This window comes from Mirounga angustirostris, unplaced genomic scaffold, assembly GCF_029215605.1.
Source record: "Mirounga angustirostris isolate CCGP_5_RB_7025 unplaced genomic scaffold, mMirAng1.0.hap1 SCAF_5, whole genome shotgun sequence".
In the NCBI taxonomy this organism is placed as follows: Eukaryota; Metazoa; Chordata; class Mammalia; order Carnivora; family Phocidae; genus Mirounga; species Mirounga angustirostris.
In genome coordinates, this window is record NW_026991713.1 from 140930128 (window position 1) to 140950019 (window position 19892).

General features: G+C 66.0%; 6 protein-coding genes across 39 annotated transcripts in view; 3 read left to right on the top strand and 3 right to left on the bottom strand.

Moving 5' to 3' along the window:
* The window catches only part of MAPK8IP3 (mitogen-activated protein kinase 8 interacting protein 3), a 47398-nt gene extending 43718 nt beyond the window's left edge, over positions 1–3680 (top strand). For 11 of the 13 annotated variants that reach the window (XM_064592309.1, XM_045874667.3, XM_054507422.2 and 8 more), the window contains 9 exons: positions 9–89; positions 178–245; positions 344–492; positions 894–1065; positions 1152–1265; positions 1440–1478; positions 1652–1831; positions 1939–2088; positions 2159–3680. In XM_064592309.1, coding sequence (XP_064448379.1) covers positions 9–89; positions 178–245; positions 344–492; positions 894–1065; positions 1152–1265; positions 1440–1478; positions 1652–1831; positions 1939–2088; positions 2159–2280 — 1075 coding nt within the window. In that variant the 3' untranslated portion in view covers positions 2281–3680. The remainder of the gene's footprint in view (positions 1–8; positions 90–177; positions 246–343; positions 493–893; positions 1066–1151; positions 1266–1439; positions 1479–1651; positions 1832–1938; positions 2089–2158) is intronic. The other 2 variants (XM_064592311.1, XM_064592315.1) reach the window with 2 other exon arrangements.
* Positions 3674–5020, bottom strand: NME3 (NME/NM23 nucleoside diphosphate kinase 3). 5 transcript variants are annotated; one of them, XM_054507430.2, is made up of 5 exons: positions 4570–5020; positions 4358–4488; positions 4154–4255; positions 3978–4082; positions 3674–3894 (listed from the first exon to the last, which is right to left on the bottom strand). In XM_054507430.2, the coding sequence occupies exons 1-5, from the start codon at positions 5018–5020 to the stop codon at positions 3694–3696; spliced, it is 990 nt and encodes a 329-aa protein (XP_054363405.1). In that variant the 3' UTR covers positions 3674–3693. The 5 variants fall into 5 exon arrangements, with proteins under 5 accessions (XP_054363405.1, XP_045730628.1, XP_054363406.1 ...); XM_045874672.3 differs by having other exon boundaries at positions 3970–4082; XM_054507431.2 differs by lacking the exon at positions 4154–4255.
* Positions 4802–5917, bottom strand: MRPS34 (mitochondrial ribosomal protein S34). Of its 2 annotated transcripts, XM_045874673.3 has the most exons (3): positions 5597–5917; positions 5466–5508; positions 4802–5372 (listed from the first exon to the last, which is right to left on the bottom strand). In XM_045874673.3, the coding sequence occupies exons 1-3, from the start codon at positions 5915–5917 to the stop codon at positions 5077–5079; spliced, it is 660 nt and encodes a 219-aa protein (XP_045730629.1). In that variant the 3' UTR covers positions 4802–5076. The 2 variants fall into 2 exon arrangements, with proteins under 2 accessions (XP_045730629.1, XP_064448405.1); XM_064592335.1 differs by having other exon boundaries at positions 5466–5917.
* Positions 5918–6038: 121 nt separating this feature from the next.
* EME2 (essential meiotic structure-specific endonuclease subunit 2) lies at positions 6039–13476 on the top strand. 12 transcript variants are annotated; one of them, XM_054507428.2, is made up of 9 exons: positions 6039–6288; positions 6426–6562; positions 6883–6975; positions 7602–7693; positions 7860–7953; positions 8128–8243; positions 8429–8618; positions 8696–8758; positions 12170–13476. In XM_054507428.2, exons 1-9 carry the CDS (start codon positions 6039–6041, stop codon positions 12278–12280), a joined length of 1146 nt encoding a protein of 381 aa, XP_054363403.1. In that variant the 3' UTR covers positions 12281–13476. The 12 variants fall into 12 exon arrangements, with proteins under 12 accessions (XP_054363403.1, XP_064448394.1, XP_064448395.1 ...); XM_064592324.1 differs by having other exon boundaries at positions 8704–8758; XM_064592325.1 differs by having other exon boundaries at positions 8146–8243; positions 8704–8758.
* Positions 9315–15011, bottom strand: SPSB3 (splA/ryanodine receptor domain and SOCS box containing 3). 3 transcript variants are annotated; one of them, XM_045874676.2, is made up of 7 exons: positions 14860–15011; positions 13543–13680; positions 10868–11051; positions 10577–10764; positions 10386–10488; positions 10171–10296; positions 9315–9978 (listed from the first exon to the last, which is right to left on the bottom strand). In XM_045874676.2, the coding sequence occupies exons 2-7, from the start codon at positions 13666–13668 to the stop codon at positions 9644–9646; spliced, it is 1062 nt and encodes a 353-aa protein (XP_045730632.1). In that variant the 5' UTR covers positions 13669–13680; positions 14860–15011; the 3' UTR covers positions 9315–9643. The 3 variants fall into 3 exon arrangements, with proteins under 3 accessions (XP_045730632.1, XP_045730631.1, XP_045730633.1); XM_045874675.2 differs by lacking the exon at positions 14860–15011 and having other exon boundaries at positions 13543–14744; XM_045874677.2 differs by lacking the exon at positions 14860–15011 and having other exon boundaries at positions 10868–11103.
* A 123-nt stretch (positions 15012–15134) lies between these two features.
* On the top strand, positions 15135–19180 carry NUBP2 (NUBP iron-sulfur cluster assembly factor 2, cytosolic). 4 transcript variants are annotated; one of them, XM_045874682.2, is made up of 7 exons: positions 15135–15374; positions 16669–16787; positions 16871–17069; positions 17782–17936; positions 18075–18185; positions 18336–18405; positions 18621–19180. In XM_045874682.2, the coding sequence occupies exons 1-7, from the start codon at positions 15359–15361 to the stop codon at positions 18764–18766; spliced, it is 816 nt and encodes a 271-aa protein (XP_045730638.1). In that variant the 5' UTR covers positions 15135–15358; the 3' UTR covers positions 18767–19180. The 4 variants fall into 4 exon arrangements, with proteins under 4 accessions (XP_045730638.1, XP_045730639.1, XP_064448406.1 ...); XM_064592337.1 differs by lacking the exon at positions 15135–15374 and adding an exon at positions 15402–15580; XM_045874683.2 differs by lacking the exon at positions 18336–18405.
* Positions 19181–19892: the final 712 nt, after the last annotated feature.

Genomic DNA, 19892 nt, shown 5'->3' on the forward strand with positions numbered 1-19892 from the left:
TCCCACAGGCTCTACGTGCACTCAGCCGTGGCAAACTGGAAGAAGTGTCTGCACTCCATCAAGCTAAAGGACTCCGTGCTGAGCCTGGTGTACGTGACCCCAGCTGAGGCCGGGGCGTCGGGAGGGAGGGGCTGGCCAGCAGCCTAAGCCCACTCGCTCACCACCATCCCATTCCAGGCATGTGAAAGGGCGAGTTCTGGTGGCCCTGGCCGATGGGACTCTGGCCATCTTCCACCGAGGTGAAGGTGAGGTCCGGGGGCTCTGGGCGGGTGAGTGGCCACCCCCTCTGCGGGCAGAGGTGGGCCCTGGCCAGTCCTGAGCAGGTGTCTGGGGCTCTCTGCAGATGGCCAGTGGGACCTGAGCAACTATCACCTTATGGACCTGGGCCACCCCCACCACTCCATCCGCTGCATGGCTGTCGTGTGTGACCGCGTCTGGTGTGGCTACAAAAACAAGGTGCACGTCATCCAGCCCAAGACGATGCAGATTGAGGTGCGTGCTGGTAGCAGGAGGGCCTCGCGGGAGGGCAAGTGGCTCCTGCTGGTGGACGGCGCTCCCAGCGTGCCTTCTAATGGGCCCTGGGGGCGTTATGCGGTTAAGGGAGGCGACTACGTCACGGCCGGCAAAGGGCAGCTGGGCCGTGAGCGCCAGTCCGTCTGAGTTGTACCTGCTGCTTTACTCGGCAGCAAGTCAGGCCGAGACCCACAGGGGCCCTGCACGCCTCCCCAGGGCAGGGTCGTGACTACAGCTCCTCACAGGAGCCTGCACCCCAAGGGGCAAAGCAGGCACTAGACTGAAGGCCGCAGTGAGCTGCATGGGTGTCACCGTGACCCAGCGGCCGTGGTGGGTTCAGAGCCCCCACCCCTGCTGACGGCGCTGCCATGATCCCACAGAAGTCATTCGACGCCCACCCACGGCGGGAGAGCCAAGTGCGGCAGCTGGCGTGGATCGGGGATGGGGTGTGGGTGTCCATCCGCTTGGATTCTACGTTGAGGCTTTACCACGCCCACACCCACCAGCACCTGCAGGACGTGGACATCGAGCCCTACGTCAGCAAGATGCTGGGTAAGGGGCTGCGCCGGGCTCAGGCGTCAGGGCAGGGAGGGCCCCCCACACCAGCCGTACTGACTGCCTTGCCCTCCTCACCCCAGGCACGGGCAAGCTGGGCTTCTCCTTCGTGCGGATCACAGCCCTGCTCATCGCGGGCAACCGCCTCTGGGTGGGCACCGGCAACGGAGTGGTCATCTCCATCCCGCTGACTGAGAGTGAGTGACCCCCTGCCCCGACATCTGCACAGGTGGTGGTGACTGCTGCTGAGTGACAAGAGTCGGGTGGGGGGGCACCATCAGCCAGGCCTCGCTCTGGGGGACAGGGATGCTGCCCGCCCTTCCCGTGACTTGTCTCCTCTCCCTTCCATGCTGCGCCCCTCACCTCCCCAGCCGTGGTCCTGCACCGAGGCCAGCTCCTGGGGCTCCGAGGTGAGTCCAGAGCACCTGCCTCCTGCCCTCGCAAGGAGGCCCCCACCTGAGATGCCCTGTGGGCTGAGGCTGGCCTTGCCCCTTGGCGGTGGGCGCTCTCCCACGAACCACCCTTGCCTGCTGGGAAGCTGGTCTACTCAGGCTCAGGCCCTGTGGCCCTTCTCTCTCTTCAGCTAACAAAACCTCCCCCACGTCTGGGGAGGGAGCCCGCCCTGGGGGTGTCATCCACGTGTATGGTGATGACAGCAGTGACAAATCAGCCAGCAGCTTCATCCCCTACTGCTCCATGGCCCAGGCCCAGCTCTGCTTCCATGGGCACCGTGATGCCGTCAAATTCTTTGTGTCGGTGCCAGGTGAGGGGCTGGGCCCCATCCCTGCCGGGCTGCCGTGTGGCCTCCCTCCGCGAGCCTGCGTGGGGGGCGCTGGCCACCCGGCTGAGCTCCTCTTGTCCTGACAACAGGGAACGTGTTGGCCACTCTCAACGGCAGCGTGCTCGACAGCCCCTCCGAGAGCCCCGGGCCTGCCGCCCCTGCCTCAGACGCCGAGGGCCAGAAGCTAAAGAACGTGCTGGTGCTGAGCGGTGGGGAGGGCTACATCGACTTCCGCATCGGTGAGTTGGCGCTGCCCGGGGTCCCGGGATCCCCAGCAGGGCCATCCCATCACCGCGGCTCTTTGTCCAGGGGACGGAGAGGATGATGACACTGAGGAGAACACCGGGGACGTGAGCCAGGTGAAGCCCCTGCTGTCCAAGGCAGAGCGCAGCCACATCATCGTGTGGCAGGTGTCCTACAGCCCCGAGTGAGGCTCCGGCCTCCCCCGCCCCGCCTGCCCGACGCCAACATGTACATACAGCCCCACCTGCCTGCCCACTGCCTGCCCCGCAGGCAGCCCGGCGCCCGCCCCTCTTATAACCTCTCAACCTGCAGCTTTCACCTTAGGGCCGGGCCTCCCCAAAGGCGGACAGCAATGCGGGTCTGGCTGGGAGGGAGGGACCCTCACCAGGAGGGGAAGAACCTCTCGAGACACGTGCCCCAGCAGCTTCTGGCTTGCCCCCGATCCCAAGTTCTCCCATCTGGGGGGTATTTTGGGGCCAGAGCAAGGTAGGAGGTAGGTCGGGCCGGAAGAAGGCCCTGCAGGTGGCTCCCAGCTCCACCCTGGACCCCCCACTTCCCTCACTCCCAGGACCCCCCAGAGCAGGAAGTAGGGATTTCAGCCAGCCAAGTCTTCCCAGCTGGAGCCCACTTGCCTTTGCCTGCTGCCTGAAGGGGTGGGCCTGACCCTAAGGGAGCCGGCCTGGCCACTGGCCTTCCCTGGGCCCCCCCTGCACCCACACCCTGATGCCTGCCCCAGGAATTGGCATGGAAGCACGTAGCCAGGCTGCCTAAGGCAGCTGCTTGAGAAGCCAGATGCCCTCTTGCTGCTCACTCCGTGTGGCCAGCTCTCCCCAGCTCTCCCTGGGCAGAAGACCCACCTGGTAGGAGCAGGCTCTGGAGTCCTCCCCCTCCCAGAATCCCCTAGGGTGGAATTTCTCAGGCTGCCAAGGCAGGCCCAGGCCTCAGGAAGAAGGGGAGGCCCCTGGCCTCTTCTGGGGTCAGTCCTAGGACGCAGGCTCAGCCTCAGGGTGACAGGGGGACACGTGGTTTGGGGCCTGCCTCCCACACAGTCTCCAAGGAGCCCAACTCCCAAGACACACTATGAAGTGCCTAGGGCTGGCAGCATGGCCTGCTCCCCTGAGGGCAACTGAAGACGAGCCTGCGAGGGCTCGCAGCAGAAGCTGCCTCCAGCCGGCTCTAGGCATGGATGCCTGCCGGCTTTGAGGGGTGCCGCCCTGGACTGCCACCTCCCTGACCTGCCCAGGTCCAGGCCTTACTCCTGCTCCAGAGGCCCTGCTGCCCACCCACCTCCCACCAGAGAAGCACAGATCTCGGGCAGCCACCCCACGAGCCCAGCCGGCCACCGTTACGTGCAGCTGCAGGCTTCTCCCCACCACCCTGCCACTCTCCACTGTGATGTACGTCCAGTCCCTTCTGTTCCCATGGGGCCGTGAAGTGACTCGGGGGCTAGCCGGGTGGGTGCTGCTGGGGGAAGGGGCTGGGTGGTGATTCTCCTGAGGCTTTGGCCCTGCAAGCGAACCCACGTATCTGCTCTGTATGTAATAAATGTCTTAACATCGTAGCCCTGTGTCCCTGGGCCCAGACCAGCGGGAGCGTTTGCTTCACTTTATTGTCTCAACAAATGCTGGCCCAAGCTGCGGACCAGGACGGGCCACAAACTGGAGGGGCCCGCAGGGCCGGGCGGCTACTCGTACAGCCAGTGCCCGGCGCTGTCCTCCCAGCGCAGCAGCTCTTCGCTGCGGAACCAGAGCGCGATCTCGCGGCGGGCGCTCTCCACCGAGTCGCTGCCGTGGATCACGTTCCTGCGGGAGAGCTGCATGAGCGCCAGCGGCTGCTGGGGCGTGGCAGGGGCTGGGCGCGCGCTCGGACCGCCTTACTTGCCAACCTCGACGCAGAAGTCCCCACGGATGGTGCCGGGAGCGGCGTCGGCCGGGTCGGTGGCCCCCATGAGCGCCCGCGAGGCGCGCACCACGTCCAGCCCCTGCCACACCTGCGCGCGGGCTGGCGGGACTCAATGCACCGGCCTTCGGTCGGTCCCGCCCGCCCGCGGCCGGCACTCACCATGGCCACCACCGGTCCCGAGCCCATGTAGTCCACCAGCCGGCCATAGAAGGGGCCCTCGCGCAGCTCGGCGTAGTGCTCGCGCAGCAGCTCGTCCGAGGCCTGCGGCGGGCCGGGGCGGAGACGAGCTGCGCGCGCCGGGGTCCCCGCCCGCCCGCCGCCGCCGCCGCCCGTGCCCCGCCGCCGCCCCCCGCGCGCCCTCACCTGCACCAGCTTCAGCGCCACCAGCTTGAAGCCCTTGCGCTCGAAGCGCCGCACGATCTCTCCCACGAGCCGCCGCTGCACGCCATCGGGCTTCACGGCCACGAAGGTGCGCTCGTGCACGCCGCCGCAGGCTGCGGGGGCCCGCGGGGTCGGGGCGCGTCAGACCCGGCCGCTCCCGCTCCCCCACCCCCACCCCGGCCCGCGCCGCTCACCCGCCGGGAAGAGATGGGCGAGCACGGTCAGCAGCAGGCACAGCATGATGGCGATGGCGGCGGCGGCCGGGAGGGGCCTGCGCTTAAAGGGGCCGGGCGGCAGCTGCCCAGGGATCCCCATTCCTCGGGCACCGCGGGGCCGGGCGCCCCACACGGTCGGCTTTTCCTCCCCAGCCCTGCCCACAACCTGCTGTGGCTGCCCAACCCCAAACAAAAAAACCACAACCCAGGGCACTGGTTCTGCCTTTATTCGCGCGCAAACGGTTCCCGGCTGAGTCTGGCAAGGGCCGCACGTAGGGGGGAAGCGACCGGCGCTGGCGTTGGGGCTCCGCGCTGCCAGCCCCGCCGCCCCCCGCTTCCCTCTAGCGGCCAGCTCGCCCAGAGCAAAGGCAGGGCCTGGCTCCACGCTCCCGGGGGGGCTGTCCCAGCTGCAGCCCAAAGGCGTCTTCATTCACAAACCGGGGCCCAGCGCCAGACACCTGTCCCGCGGCAACCCAGTGCTGGCACTTAGACTGGCGTGGCCTTGGCCTTTTTCTTCGCCTCCTGTCTCGCAGGGTAGTCCCAGGGATCCACTCGGGTCCGCTCCAGATTCAGCATGGGCTCCTCGGTGCTGGAGTCCCCCTTTTTCTGCCGCTCTGCTAGAATCATGGCCCGGATGAGCGGCGGGTAGGGCACGCAGCGCGGAGCGTCCTCGGGCGGCGCGGGCGTGAACGCGGTGAAGGCCGCCTCCTCGTGCTTGGGCACCAGCCGCCAGTCGTGGTACATGACCTGCCCGATCTCCCGGGCCTCGCTCTCCGTCCGTCCTGGGAAAGAAGGCCGGGGCTGAGCGCACATGCATTCGCGGGGCAGGCTGTGACCGGCAGCCGGGGGCCCCCGCCCGGTCCCCAGCGCCTCACCTTTGAAGGTCAGCACGCCCCAAGCCTTCCCGTGCTCCAGGTTCTGCAAAGCAAGCGCACAGAGCGTCGGCTCGAAGCGCGCGCTCGCCCCCTCCCCGAGGCCGGGGCGCGGGGAACCCACGCGCACGCACCTGCGCCGTGTAGTCGGGCCGCACGCGCGTCAGGCGCCAGTAGCACGGCTCGTCGTGCTGCCACAGCCAGGACTTGCGCGTGACCAAGCGGCCCAGGCCGAAGAGCGGCAGGCGGCTGAGCAGCTGCAAGAGGCTGCTCTCCCGGCGCACATCGGCCCAGGCGCGGACCGGCAGCCGGCGGCCCGAGTACGGCCGCGTCAGCGTCTCGTAGTCCAGGGCATAGCGCTGCGAGTCGCGCGGCCGGTTTCGCTGCTCCCGCAGGGCCCGCACGCGACGGGCCAGCTCGGCGATGAGCCGCGGCCGCACCTTCTTCCGCGCCATGGTCTGAGCCCCGCTCGTCCGTGCAGCGACCGGAAGCCGCGCCGCCGCCGCCGGAAGCGGCCAGTGTCCCGCCGAAAGGCGTCCGGGTGCGGCCGGAAGCTGAGTGGAGGCCGGGCCGGCTATGGCGCGGGAGGGCTCCGGGAGGGCGGGGTGCTCGCGCCGGGCGGGGGCCCGGGGCGGGGGGCCGTGGCGGCCCCCGACCTGGGAGGTCTCGGACTCGGACGGCGAGGGCCTCGCCGGCGCGGAGGCCGACGCGACGGCCTGCAGGCCGGTGGAGGAACGCAGGGCGGCGGCGGAGGAGCGCAGGGCGGTGGCCGAGGCGCTGCGGCCCGAGCAGGCCCTGCGGCGCGTGGCGGTGCGCGTGGACGCAGGTGCGGGGGGCGCCCCAGAATTGGGTCGGTTTCCCAGCCGGGCAGGCGCGTGGTCTGGAGGCGGCGGGGCACAGGCCGGGGATCCGCTCTCCGCAGCCGGGCACTGAGGACAGCCGTGTCCCTGCGGCCTCTTGCAGCCCTTCTGGAAGATGCTGGTGCCGACATCCTGCTGGAGGCCCTGCGCGCCCTGGGCTGTGAGTACCACGTCGAACCCCAGCGGCCGGCCCGGAGCCTCAGGTGGACCAGAGCGAAGCCGGACCCTTGTCCCCGCACTGTGAGTGTCTTGGAGCTACAGAGTGCACCCTTGGCCTGTTTGCTCCCCGTAACTTCATGTAAGTCTGCGGGTTTTGCAGACCAGTAAGCTAGAAGCAGGAACGCTGAGGGGGTGCCGGTGAGTTGCAGGGTTGGCCTCAGTGGACCTGAACTGACTTTGGACTTGCCCGGGGATGGGACGTGGGTCACCTGTAGAACAGTCCCCGTGGGGCCTGGGTTTGGCTGTGGCCACGAGCCTCAGAGCCACTGGAGTGCCCAAGGCAGGGCCCTGGGGCATGTGAGGTGGTGGGTGGGCAGCAGTGTCTCTGGATGTCCCCACAGGTGCCTTCGGAGGTGTGGGCTGCAGATGAGCAGGACGTCCTTCTGCTCCTGGAGCCCGAGGAGTTTCTGCAGGGCATCCAGCAGCTGACCCAGGTGCGGAGGGGGGGGGGAGGGTGGCAGCAGTAGTCCTTCTCCACACATCTCGAGGGGCTGGGCTCCTCAGCCTGGGGGAGCTGCTCTGCCAGTCTCCGTTCCCTGCCCCAGGGAGAGGGGCCAGACAGGGTGTGTGCAGCAGCCTGGGGCTCTGGGTGAGACGGGGAAGCCAGGTGGGTTCTTGGCCGGGGAGCAGATGGGGGCTGCTGCTGGGGGGTAAAAGTCAGGCTAAGGAAGGTTCTCTGGAGAGCTGCGTGATAAGGTAAAGGCATAGGTCACACTGTGGATCTTGGTGTTTGCGGTTCCGCGTTTCTCAAGGAAATGCTGAATGCTAGGCAAATGGCGGGCGGGGGTGCAGAGATAGAGAGAAATGGTGGGTAGGGGCTCAGTGCCGCTCTTCTAGGTGCCTGGGAGGTGTTGGGGGCTTTCAAAGGTCCCTGGGCCTTGTGGGAGGCACACAGCTGGTTTCCAACAGGAGCTGACTGGTCAAAGGAAGCCAGTGTCCTTTTCCCACTGAGTCCCTCTCAGGCCGCCTTCTTTCCTGTCTGCAAACACAGTGGCTGGGTCGCCAGTGGGCCCTGCCTGTTGCAGCCCCAGAAACAGGTGTGTTAAACCTTGGTTTGCAGACTCGTGGCCCATCTTGCTCCGTGCCATGGATCTGTCCTGAGAGCTCCACCAACCCCCACCTGGCTGTCGTCGGGCTGGATGCCTACCTGTGGTACCAGTCACTCTCATGCCCTTAGTAGACTTGGCTGGGATACGGGAGATCAGGGGAAAGGTAGTGGTGGCCCGGAGCTTGCTGGGACACAACAAACTCCCTTTCTTGGGGGCTTAGGGGTAATGACGGGGTGTGGGGAGCCAGAGGAATGGTCATCTCTGCTCAGGTCTCACCAGCCCAGCAGCCAGGAGATGCGACAGCCAGAGAGTACATCGGTGGCCCGTGCCGCAGTGGCACTCAGCTGGCCCAAGGTGGAGGAGGTGAGGGCCCATCGGGTGGGGTGAGGTGCCTTGCCCTTGGTCCTGGCACTTGGGCTGTTCTCCAAAGCCCCGTAGCCCCGGTTTTGGTCCCGGAGCAGCACGTGGGGTTGGGCGCAGCCAGGTGTCCCCTGGGGGTGAGCTTGACTGACCCACACTGTGGGCTCACCTCCTCAGGCCCTGGTGCTCCTGCAGCTCTGGGCACATCTGGACGTATTGCTGGTGGCCTCCTGGCAGGAGCTGAGTCAGCATGTGTGCGCCTTCACCAAAGCCCTCGCTCAACGCCCCTTCAGGTGCGTGACCCCCACCCTGACTGGTGGCTGTGGCTGGGGGAGGGGACAGGGACACCTGGAGGAGTGGGATCTCTCTGGTCTCTTTGGGAGCAGAGCGGGCCGAGGGCTTTGTGGGGCTGGGAGGATGGGATGCTTTGCAGACATGAGGCCTCTGGAAGCGTCCCTGCATCCTTCCCTGTCTGCAGGCGGTACCGGGAGTCCTGTGCCTTCTCCTTCTGTGTGGCTGGGCGCTGGGCAGCCAGCGAGCGCGTGGCGAGTGATGGCACAGGGCTGCGGGGCATCTGGTGGCGGCAGATCAGGCAGTTCCACCGGGTCAGCCCGGCCGTGGCCCATGCCATTGTCACCGCCTTCCCCTCCCCTCGCCTTCTGCAGCAGGTGGGTTCCCTGGCACCCCTTCTGGTGTGGAGCCAGGTCCCCCAGAGCTGCCCTGCTTACCCCCGTACCTGCCCTAGGCATACAGGAGCTGCAGCACGGAGCAGGAGCGCCTGGCCCTCCTGGCAGACCTCCCCGTGAAGGTGGGCGAGGGCATGCGGCCCCGCAGGGTGGGGCCTGACCTTTCCCGCCGCATCTGCCTCTTCCTGACTACCACCAATCCTGAGCTCCTACTGGACCTGGGCTCCTGACCACACCTGGGGGACAGGACGGGGCCCTTTTTCACCTACCAGCGGGACAGAACGTGGTCCACCCCATGCAGGGGCTGAACTGCCAACTACCCCAGGGGAGGGGGAACAGGGCGCCGCCCCTGGGGTGCGTGGGAGGGCGCGGGATGGCCAGAACATTTTTGGGTAATTGGGATGGGCAGGAGAGGAGGGGGTGAGCTTCCCCTGCCCTGGGTTCTGGATACACCAGCCACAGAGCCAGGGCCCAGTTGGGGGGTTAGGAAGGGGGAACACACACCAGTCACGGGGAGACTTGAGGGTGGCACCTTCTAAGAAACAGTAAGAAAAGTCTCGAGGGAGGAAAGCGCACTGGGTTCTCTCTCCTGGAGGGTGTTGTGACGCAGCCGGGCCCGAGGGGAGGAGACCTGCGGGCCTCGGCCGGACTCCATCCTGCCACCACGGAGGCGTCACATAAAGTCTAAGTTTATTACGGTCATTTTGGTCTGGGACGGGAGGAACAGCAGCTGACGACATGCAAAAAAGCAAGTGAAGGAAAATGCAAGGCCGCGGCAACAGCACCGCCTCTAAACGCGTCCTCGCGGGCGCTGACCCATAGTCGGTCCGCAAGAGCCAGGCCGGCGGCTTCCTCGCGGTGCAAGGAGCAGATGCCCTCAGGACCCTGGAGCCTGTCCCGGCAAAGCCAGCCCTCCGTGCGAGTCGTGCCCCTGGAGCCTGGTCCAAAAGGAGGGACAGAGAAGGCGGCCACTTGGCCCCAGAAAGGCAGTTTTCACGGGAAACGAGTCAGGTCCGTCGGCAGCGCTTCCTCTGGCAGTGCCGGGTCTCGGGGCCGCTGGCCGTGGCCTTGGGGGAGGGTGCGGGGGGCTTGCGGCGGCCGCAGCTCATGCTCAGGACCCAGCCCAGCTTGTGGTGCAGCAGCTGCTTGAGGCCGGGTGGCAGGGGCAGCCCCTCCAGCGTGTCCCCGGAGTCGGGCCGCAGCTGGCGCAGCCGGTAACAGCACAGGTACTGCAGGGAGGTGACGCTGGCGCACGAGCGGATCACCTTCATGCTGCTCTTAGCTGCCGTGGAGCACACCATTGGGTAGAACTTCCTGTTCTGCAGCTTGGTGGCTGCCACACCTTGGGGGGGACAGGGAGCGCAGCCTGAGCCCCAGGCCGAGCAGGGGCAGCGCCTGTTCCCACCACCCCTCGGGCTGCACCACCCTCTGGGAACCCCGGGGCCTCAGGTTCCTGGGGGGATTGGCTTTCAGGGAGCCTGGGGTCACAGTTCCACACCTTGCAGGCATGGGTCAAGGTCACGGCTGCCCTCACCTATGCACTTCCTGTTCTTAAAGAAGGTGAGCGTCCCGTGCCAGGTGTCCAGGTGCACGCCGATGATGGAGCCCTGGCCAAACCTCGACGAGAAGCTCATCTTGTCGCCCTTGTGATGGAGGAGCCCTGAGGGGCAGTGGGATGGGGTAAACCCTGCTGCCTCAGGGTCGTGGCCCCCCGGCCCCCGCCCTGCCTGCCCTTGGGGCCCTATGTACCTGTGTAGGAGAGACCCCAGCTGTCCTCATCTCTCCCGAGCAGACTGCAGAACGTGTGGTGGTACTTGTCCAGGTCCACATCCGACGTCCCAATGCCCACCATCTGGGAAGAGCAGGGCAGGCAGAGAGCGTCTGGGCACCTGGGGTCACACCTGACCGCCCCACCCCCCACCAGCCTGCTGGCCACTGACCATGTCGGTGCCGTAGACTGGCGAGGTCATCTTGATCTCCCAGAAGTGCTGGCCCTCCCCCAGCTCCTTGGTGCCCCTGATGGCTGCCGTGCCGCAGCTGTACTCCATGTGGAAGTTGACCTTTCGGTTGTCGCAGCTTAGCAGTGTGGCCGAGGATTTATTCAGGTCATCCCACACCCAGTCAAAATCTGCAGGAGCCAGGGGCGGAGGAGGCTGGGGCTGGAGGGCTGGAGGGCATGTGGGCCGGGCTCACCCCTCCCCTGGCCCCGGGTCCTCCCCCCGGGTCCTCACGCTCGTCCTCCTCGCCGCAGCGGCAGTCCTTGTCCTTGCTGCGGCGCACCGAGTGCAGGCTGCTGCAGAAGGGGGCCTCGCTCTGGCCATCACAGTCACAGAAGGACTCCCCGGTCACGGGCACAGCGCTGGGGATGGGCGGCGGCAGGGCGGAGGACTCGGGGTCGGAGTCAGAGTCACTGTGCTGGGAGAGAAGGACTGGCTGCTCCCGCCTGGCGCGCCCTCCGCCCTCCATCCTGAGATCCACCACGTGGGGGGGGGGGGTCAACCACACCCATGCCCCAAGCAAGCGCCTGCAGATTTGGCTTCAAAGGGCTTCCCTGGGTCTCCTGAGAGTCAGCCCCCACCCTTGCCCAGCGCCACCCCAGGTGACCCCGGACACCTGCTCCGGCCTCCTGGGAATGAGCTGAAGGACTCCACCCCACCTCCACACAGCCCTGGGGTCACTGGGCGCCCTGCTGACAACCAGCCAGGTGGGGCTGTCGGATCCCCAGTTTCTCCTCCTCTGGGCCACCTGAAGCAAGGGAGCCCCAGGACAAAGTCTGCTGCTGACCCAACAAAGGCAGCCTGGCTCTCCCCACGGGGAGCATGTGGGCTCCAGGGAGGCCCTCACTGTGGCAGAGCCCCTGCGCCTGTCCTAGGCTATGGCCCTCTGCTCATCCATGGAATGGGTGGCTCTTAACCCATAGCACAGGGCCCTGGAGCCCCGTGCTCCCATGTCCATGCGTGAAGCTTCTGCCACAAGACATGCAGAGGGGCCTAATCCTCACAGCACGTGCGCCATGTCTCAGGAGCCTGACTGTGGTCCAAAGCCAGATCCTTCCTGAAGGCCAGCTAGGGCTACTAATACTACAGATGTTGTCTGTGCAAGGAGCTGTTCCTCTTCTAAGGACAGGCCCCCCCTGGACACAGACCCTGAGCCAACCTGCAAGGGGCTGGGGTCTCACTGACCAGTCCCAGAGTGCAGGCAGGCTCTAGGTGTCGCTCTGGCAGCCCGGCAGGCTGGGGTCCTGGTCAGGCTCCACCCTCCACCCCCTGCTCTCCTGAAATGCCATCTGCACAGCAGGCCAGGTGCCCCTGCTTAGACCCGGAGCAGGGCCTGGCCCACCTTAGCATCCTGCTGCCCTGAGTGTAAGGCCCACACCCCCACTCCAGTTGGGTTCATCTGTCTCCTCTTTGCCCCTAGAAAAGAGGCTCTTACAGGCCCTCCCTCCTGTCCCATGCTCCTATTCTGATCTGCTTTCTCCCACTAGAACAGAGGCTGAAAAAACCTGCTCCTTGTGTGTCTCCTGTCGCACCCAGGGCTATGGAGCGGCCACACAAGCCACGCGGCCAAGGAGGCCAGAAGCAGAGACAGATGCCAACAGGAGACGGGAGGAAGGCCCAAAGCACCCCACCTGCATGGAATGCTGATCCCCCAAAAGCCAAGGCAGACCCACTGCTAGTGAGAGGTGACCCCCTTCCCACTGTCAAGTGCCAGGGTCGCAGACCTGCGCACTGGGGGGTCAATCTGGCCAACCCCCTGCACAGCAACCCACCACCAACCACAGGACAAGCATCAGAGCCGAAGGGAAGGGAGATGGGTGTTCAGCCTCCAGACATGCTCAGGGTGACACGCCCACCCACACAGCCAAGGACTCCAAGCCCATTAGGCGACAGACAAGCTTCAAACGTGTCACGTGCTATGCCCTGGTCCCTCAACACCTCCTGCATCTCATAGCGATGAGCTGGCCAGGCAGAGACAGGCAGGAGAACAGATTGCTCAGGTCACGTGGTCAGGGGGAGCTGGAGGCGGGACAGGAATGCAGGCCGAGGCCTCTTGCTGGCCTGGGCAGGGAGTCTGCGGAGGCCCTAGGAAGGGGCACAAGACACTACCAGCGCCTCCCATTCTCCCTCCAGGTCTCGCAGTTCCACGGGGCTCAGCCACCCTCACTCTAAAGACACCCGGCTGGGCCGGGGCAATAACACGGGGTGGCTGTGACGTGGCAGAGCCCAGTCACCCAAGGATCACCCCTGCAGGAAACAGCTGGGGTGACTCAGAGCAGAACTGAACCCCTACCCTGGTCTGAGAGCCCTGAGAAACCATCCACAGTGCCTACCGCCAGCAACAGGCACAGAGGCCACGCAGTCCTGCTGCCCCATCCACCATGGCGGGTTGGGACAGCCAAGCGCTCAGGGCCGGCAGGCAACCTGCACTGCACGTGAACAACCCAGCCGCTCCTCTGACCACTCCTGGGCTCCCTGGCCTCCCAGAGCTCTGCAGCTGCCGAGTGTGCGAAGGTGCAGGCGTTTTGGGCTCTAAAAATTGTAAGTTCTCTTTCTACATACATAGACACAAACATCAAGCGTATGTCTGTACGAGTGGAGAAAACATTCAGGAACACACACGTCAAGCTACTTTTGGACACTGGTTGGATAAACGGAATGGAGTTTTTGTTGAACTGACCACATACGCAACTGCTGTGCCCCAGAAACGAGAATAGAGGTGGGATCTGCCCTGGGGTCCTGTCACCCCAGGACCACATGGGTCCTTAACCCGGGGAAAGGAGGGCCTGCCTGGCCCGTCCTCGGCCCTTGGGGGCATCTTTCTCTTTCAGTCCTGGCTCAGGCACTGCCCGCCCTGGGCGCCTCTACCCCTTAGTCCAGCCACGCCCACCTCCCCCGCTAGGACCTACCTGCCCATCAGAGTCGTAGCCCCAGTTAGTGGTCCCTGCCAGAGCCACAGCCCGGGCATCCGCGTCTCGGTGGGCCGCACTCAGGACAAAATGCCAAGCTCTGCTGCTGCGAGGGCGCCGGGCCATGATGGACAGGATCTGGAAGAAAACCCAGGTTCTGAGCAGAGAAGACAGGAGACAGCAACTCCTGTGCTCCATCGTGGGCCAGCTGCGCCAGCCCCGTCCAAAGGTGGGAGCTCTCGTGAGCCATGTAGATACTGAGCAAAGGCACTGGGACTCTTCTCGACCTCAGACCTCCCTCCAGTATACAAGCACCTTGATGAACGCAAGGCAAAGAGTGTGGAACACCGTCCAGATACCCATGACTCTCCAGTGCATATCTCAGTCCCTGTCGGAGCTCAGCCTGATGAACCCAGCTGTCCCTCAGGCATCTCAAACCTTGTCTGGCTCCTCCTCTGTTGTCCAGTTTGACAAATGGCATCTCCAACCTCCCAGTTCCTCATGCCAGACCCATGGCAGTCACCCTGGACACCCCTTTCCTCCCTCGGGCACTGGCCTGACAGCCCCACACACCCAGCACCACCTCCAAACCATGTCCTGAACCCCTCTCTCCATCCCCGCCGCCACCGCGACTTCCAGCCACAACACACCTTCACTCTGGCTCCTCCCACTTCACTCATTCACTCAGTCAAAAAGCTGACTTTTTGGAAACACAAATCTTAAAAATTTAAGGAAGTCTCAACCAATCTTGAAACTCCTCGGCCTTGCATTACTAAGACAATACGCAACATCCCGCAAAACCTATCAGGTTTTTCTGTGCGTCTCCACGCCGCAAGGGCCTGGGTCCAGGTGCGAGCCCTTTCCTGTCCTTTGCCCAGAATGCTTTTCCTTTCCTGCATTCTCCCAGTAACACGCCGCCTTCTGGGGCTGTCTCCTGGACCCAGAGCCCCGCGAGGCCGGGGGCTGCCCCGCAGTCCGGACGCCCGCCGCGCACGAGCGCCCCCCCGCCCGCTCCCCGAGGCGCCGCCCCTGCCCGCCCGAGGCAGGTGGCGACCCCGCGGCAGCACACGGCAGGCGGCGCGCTCCGGGACCCGGCCCACGCGGATCTCCGCCTCCGCGCTGTGGCGGGGGTTGCGGCGAGGCCGCCCGCCGAGCCCCGGAGCCCCCCCGGCGCCGCCGCCCGCAGGAACAAAGGCGCGCCGGAGCCCCCCGCCACCAGCGGTCCCGCCAGGCCAGCGGGCGCGGCGGCCATGCGCGGCGGCGCCGAGGGGACCCCGGGGGCCGCGGGAGGTGCGGACACCGCCCGCCGCCACTCACCTGCCACAGCTCCGCCGCCGCCGCCGCGCTCCGCCGGGCGGCCGTGACCTACTTTCGCCTCCCGAGCGAGACGTAAACAATCCCCGCCCCGCAGCCCGCCCCCCGCGCCGCATTGGCCCCGCGGCCGCTGGCGGGCGCTGCCGGGTGCTGCCGGGTGCTGGCTGCTCGGGAGCGGGCAGGGGGCGGGCCGCGCGGCACATGCCTACTACCGAAAGGTTGCCCGACCTGTCAATCCTGACTCCACATTTCCCATTGGTCAGCTCTCAAACCGTCGGAGAGAGGGCCCGTGTGCCCATTGGACGCGGGGCGAGGCAGGGACTGACACGGAAGGGAGTCCATTTCCGGTTCATCGTCGGCACCGGAAGTGCGTGCACCTTACGTGAGATGTGATTGGCTGAGTGGAGCGCCGGTGGGCCTATCAGAACGGCTAGGGGGAGGGCGCTGCGCGGGGCGAGAGGTTGGGGGCAGACGACGGAGGCTGTGCGGCGCCGCGGGCGGGATGGAGGCGGCGGCCGGTGAGTGCGCGGGGCCGGCGGGAGTGGGAGGGGCTGGTCCGCCGCTGCTGGTCGCAGCCCCCGGTGCTCAGGAGAGCTCTCGTGGGCGCCCATAGGGCGCACGCAGGGTATTTGGAGGGGGCCAGCCGCGTCTTGCTGCGCCCGGCGGCCTTGGTTCGGTGGCCTGGTGGCGGCAGAGCTGTGGTTGGAGCGGGGGTCCCAGGAAGGTGAGCCAGAGCGCCACGTATTGTTGGTTCTTCGTGGAAGTGGCGTTCCAGCATGGTGCGAGCGGGTGCAAGTAGGTGTGGTGTGCTGCCCCGGGGCTGCTGCCGGCCTCGGTGACCAGGACCTGCCGGGAGCCAGGCCCGGGGCCCCTCTCAGCTCCTCCCCGCGAGGCGTTGGAGGCGGGGGCCTTTGCACCTCTCTCTGAGAGGAGAGTCTGGAGGAGGGCGAGGGTGTCCTTTGTGGAGCCCCCCAAGGACCCGGGATTGCGGGGAGGGTGGTGGGGAGAGTAGCTTGTTGGAGGTTGGGCAGGCGTGCAGACGGTGAGGTCGGAGGGCACTGAGGCAACGTTCGGGTCTTGCAGAGGGACTGAGGGTTGTGTGGGTGCAGATGGCAACCCCTGGGAGGGGCAGGAGTTGGGATGGTAGTTCTTCAGTGACATGTTAGGCTCGTTGGAAGGAAGAGTCGGGGCAGAATGGCCCCTGGCCAACAGAGAGCCACGGTTGTTGGGCCGGGGCTGAACGACCGTCCCATGGCCGCCCTTGTGTGCTTGCGGTTCAAGGCTGGTCTGAGCCAGAGAGGTGGGTATGCGCCCATGCTTTCCTAGAGCTGTAAGCGTTCCTCCTGAGAACTGGAAGCCAGGGCTGCCTTGAGTGCTCTGACCCCAGGAGAGCAGTTGAGCACCTAGGGATCAGATCTGGATCCTAGGAGTGGGGGTGGGGGCCGCCCCAGCACAGATGCACCTCATGCCTGTCATGACGGCTCTGTTTCTCCCTGGAATCAGCTGGGAGCCTGCAGCCCCTCTCAGTTCATATCGCCTGGGTGTGTGTGTGAGCTCACAGGTGCGCAGTCACACATGTGCTCTCAGCAGAGAGGGGCGATTTGAGATAGCGCCTTCAAGGAAGCCACGGGTCTGGTCTGGGGCCGGCCCTCCAGAAGACCTCCCAACTGGGGGTGTTTGCTTCCATCAGGGCAAAGGGGCAGGTCTCAGAATTTGGGACGTGGGAGGTGCTTGTGATCCTTCTGACTGAGCCTCCAAAAGCATCTGGTGCGAAGGGGATTCTCTGCCCTCCTGCCCTCTTCTTCTGACCAGAGCCTGGAAACCTGGCAGGTGTCCAGCACATCATCCTTGTCCTCTCAGGAAAGGGGGGGGTCGGGAAAAGCACCATCTCCACGGAGCTGGCCTTGGCCCTGCGCCATGCAGGCAAGAAGGTGAGCACCCCCAGCCTTGCCCCTGCATGGACCAACCCTCTGCTCCTACCCCTCCCCCTCGTGGACGTCCTGCCTCCTTGCAGGTGGGGATCCTCGACGTGGACCTGTGTGGCCCCAGCATCCCCCGCATGCTTCGGGCACAGGGCAGGGCCGTGCACCAGTGTGACAGTGGCTGGGTCCCCGTCTTTGTGGACCAGGAGCAGAGCATCTCCCTCATGTCCGTGGGCTTCCTGCTGGAGAGCCCGGATGAGGCTGTGGTGTGGAGGGGCCCTAAGAAGAACGGTAACGATGGGTGGGGGACGGCACAGTCAGCCCTCTCGCGCCTCCCAGCTGCCGCCGCGGTGCTCAATAAAAAGTCAATTAGAAAGTCCCGCGGGAGCTGCGGGTCCTCCTCCCCAGGGTTCTTGGGTAAAGCCGGAGACCCCAACAGCCAGCTATTTCCAAACAGTCCTGCTGCTCACCTGAGTGGTCAGGCCCGCGTGGGAGTTGAGAGCAGGAGGAACCCCATCCATGTCCCTGAGCGGGAAGGGTTCTGCTCAGACCTGAGGCCACCCGACATGGGGGTGGGGTGCCGAGCCTGGGCACTGGGCCCTCCGCACCCGCAGGCCCCACCAAGCCCTGTAATTGGCGGTGGGAGGGGCAGGCGGCAGGCTCAGCGCAGGGGCTGCGTGCGGGACGTGCTGACGCGGCCTGATGCTGCAGGTCACTGGCTCTCCTGCTGCCGAAGCTGGAGGTGAGCCTGAGTCCGAGCACGGACACCGCAGAAGGGTCACAGCTCCTGGCTCAGGCCTGAGCAGAAGTCTCGGAGGGGCAAGGGTGGCCCCACAGCCGGGAAGAGAGGGGTGCTTATGGGGCCCGCGCTGTGCGCGCCCCACCCTCCGTGAGGAATGGCTTGCTCTGCTGCTGTTGGGCGGGCCCGGGACGGGCAGAGGCCCCTCTGTGCCGGAGGCGAGGAGCTCGGTGAGCCCCCAGTGAGCCCCCTGGGTCCTTGCAGCGCTGATAAAGCAGTTCGTGGCTGACGTGGCCTGGGGACAGCTGGACTACCTGGTTGTGGACACCCCACCAGGGACCTCTGACGAGCACATGGCCGCCGTGGAGGCACTGCGCCCCTACAGCCCGCTGGGGGCCCTCGTGGTCACCACGCCCCAGGTACTGCAGGAGCACCTTTACGTTGCCCGCTGTCCTCGACCTCACCTGGGACCTGGCGCTGCTCCCGGCCCTTTACTCCCTCGGTGGTGCGCTTTAAAGTTACCCACTGACCCACTGTCCCCTATTCCCTGGTCTCAGGCAGTGTCCGTGGGGGACGTGAGGCGGGAGCTGACCTTCTGTAGGAAGACAGGGCTGCAGGTGGTCGGGGTCGTGGAGAACATGAGTGGTTTCGTCTGCCCACACTGCGCAGTGAGTCCTGGGGACTTGGCGGGCGGTCACCAGCCCTTGCGGGGCGCGGGGCTGAGGGTCAGGCGTGCTGTGGGGGGCGAGGACACCCTTGGACCTGCCCCTCGAGTGTGTGAGAGGTTCCTTAAGGGGGGCCGCACATCTGTGTTCTAGGAATGCACCAACGTCTTCTCCCGGGGAGGCGGGGAGGCGCTGGCCAGACTCGCCGGAGTCCCCTTCCTGGGTGAGCGCAGCAGGGCCGCCGCTCGGCCTCTGCTCTGGGGCTCTGAGCTCCCCGCGCCCGGTGGGCATGAGAGATGGCAGCGGGCAGCCGGGCTTGAGTGGGCGCCCATGGGGGCCAGAGGCTGGCCTGGGAGCCTCGTGCGGGGTGGGGCTGGGAAGCTGGCTCCTTGCCCTCCGCCGCCCTCACGGCCCCTCCCCTGCTGTCTCCCTTCGCAGGCTCTGTGCCTCTGGACCCTGAGCTCACAAGGAGCCTGGAGGAAGGTCAAGACTTCATCAGGGACTTCCCTAAGAGTCCTGCCTTCCCCGCACTCTCCTCCATAGCCCAGAAGATTATGAGCGAGGCGCCTGCTCGGCTCTCCTAACCAAGGCAGCCCCCCTCTCACGTCTCCTGGCACCGTGCACACAGGCCTAAGCAGAGGCTGTGGCCGTGCGGGCGTCACCCTGCCCCCGGAGCCACGCCGACAGTGGGTGGTTCTGCCCGGTGGGCCGGTGGCAGGTCCCAGGGGAAGGTGTGGGGTCCTGGCGGCTGAACTCTCAGGTGACAGCACGTCCGCTCTTCCTGTCACGGTGCTCACGTGCCCCCGACCCACGGCCGGGCTGTGGCTGGCAGCCCAGGCTCCACGCGGGGCACGAAGCCTGTGCGTCTGTAAAATCCCTGGGGCGTCCGCCGTCCTCAGGGCCACCCTGAGTGATGCTGGTGACAGCGGGGAGCATCTTGTGAAGTGTCAGACTTGTTAACTTCAGAGGAACCCACGATTAAACGTTCCCCTGCCGCAGCTACAGGTCTGATGCTTTCAGAGTGTGGCGCCCTGGTCCCGCCTGCGCCTTAGCATGCTGGCGCGCTCCATGACAGCCAGCCTTGCCCCGATGCCCAGCCCGCAGGCCCCTGCAGACGTCTGGGTCAAGTTTGGGGACAGAGTGTGGAGGGCTTGGTGATGGTGGAGAAACGCATGCTCTTGGGGGAGGCTCAGCCCGGCATAGGTCACTGCCCGTCCCCGATCGCCCTCCACACCCTCCACGCCGCAGAGCCTTGGCAGAGCTGGGGTTGAGGTGCAGGAACCCCAGGGAGGCCAAGAGGGAAAGTGGGAGAGGGCACTGCACGGCGCTCTTCCCAAGGGAAGAGGTTGGGGTGTCAGCAGAGGAGACAGGGTGGCCCCCAGGGCAGGGGTGACGGGTCCAAGTGTGCCGTGGACAGACACTTCCTGGCATGGAACAAGAGGGCAGGGGCAGGGCTGCTGGGGTGGGAGGGGGGTGTTGGCGGGGGGCCGGGGAGTGAGAACCCACATCCACACTGGCCCCGAGCAGTGGCCGCCCCAGCTCTGCCCAGCTTCCCAGGACCAGGGCCTCCGAGGACGCTGCCAGAGAGGATAGCTGAGGTGCTGGGGCTCTGGACAACGGTCGGGGGTGCTGCTCCCCCTCCCATGCAGGTGGGCATCCCGGGAGGGACGTGGGCTGAGGGCGTGGGCCCAGCTTTCCTCCCCCGCCAAA

What these genes read in the sequence shown, in the direction of transcription:
- NME3 (XM_054507430.2), bottom strand. Translation starts at nt 5,020, where the DNA reads ATGAAGACGCCTTTGGGCTGCAGCTGGGACAGCCCCCCCGGGAGCGTG. An exon ending in CGGGACCGGTGGTGGCCATG is followed by an intron (nt 4,083 to 4,153) that starts GTGAGTGCCGGC and finishes GCCCGCGCGCAG; the next exon opens with GTGTGGCAGGGGCTGGACGT. An exon ending in GTGGGGACTTCTGCGTCGAG is followed by an intron (nt 3,895 to 3,977) that starts GTTGGCAAGTAA and finishes GCTCTCCCGCAG; the next exon opens with GAACGTGATCCACGGCAGCG.
- SPSB3 (XM_045874675.2), bottom strand. Translation starts at nt 13,740, where the DNA reads ATGGAGCACAGGAGTTGCTGTCTCCTGTCTTCTCTGCTCAGAACCTGG. An exon ending in GCTACGACTCTGATGGGCAG is followed by an intron (nt 11,052 to 13,542) that starts GTAGGTCCTAGC and finishes CTTCTCTCCCAG; the next exon opens with CACAGTGACTCTGACTCCGA. An exon ending in TAAGAACAGGAAGTGCATAG is followed by an intron (nt 9,979 to 10,170) that starts GTGAGGGCAGCC and finishes GTCCCCCCCAAG; the next exon opens with GTGTGGCAGCCACCAAGCTG.
- NUBP2 (XM_045874682.2), top strand. An exon ending in TGCGCCATGCAGGCAAGAAG is followed by an intron (nt 16,788 to 16,870) that starts GTGAGCACCCCC and finishes GCCTCCTTGCAG; the next exon opens with GTGGGGATCCTCGACGTGGA. An exon ending in TCGTGGTCACCACGCCCCAG is followed by an intron (nt 17,937 to 18,074) that starts GTACTGCAGGAG and finishes CCCTGGTCTCAG; the next exon opens with GCAGTGTCCGTGGGGGACGT.
- EME2 (XM_054507427.2), top strand. Translation starts at nt 6,039, where the DNA reads ATGGCGCGGGAGGGCTCCGGGAGGGCGGGGTGCTCGCGCCGGGCGGGG. An exon ending in CGGACCCTTGTCCCCGCACT is followed by an intron (nt 6,563 to 6,882) that starts GTGAGTGTCTTG and finishes ATGTCCCCACAG; the next exon opens with GTGCCTTCGGAGGTGTGGGC. An exon ending in GCATCCAGCAGCTGACCCAG is followed by an intron (nt 6,976 to 7,601) that starts GTGCGGAGGGGG and finishes CTTGGTTTGCAG; the next exon opens with ACTCGTGGCCCATCTTGCTC.
- MRPS34 (XM_064592335.1), bottom strand. Translation starts at nt 5,917, where the DNA reads ATGGCGCGGAAGAAGGTGCGGCCGCGGCTCATCGCCGAGCTGGCCCGT. An exon ending in GGGCGTGCTGACCTTCAAAG is followed by an intron (nt 5,373 to 5,465) that starts GTGAGGCGCTGG and finishes CTTCTTTCCCAG; the next exon opens with GACGGACGGAGAGCGAGGCC.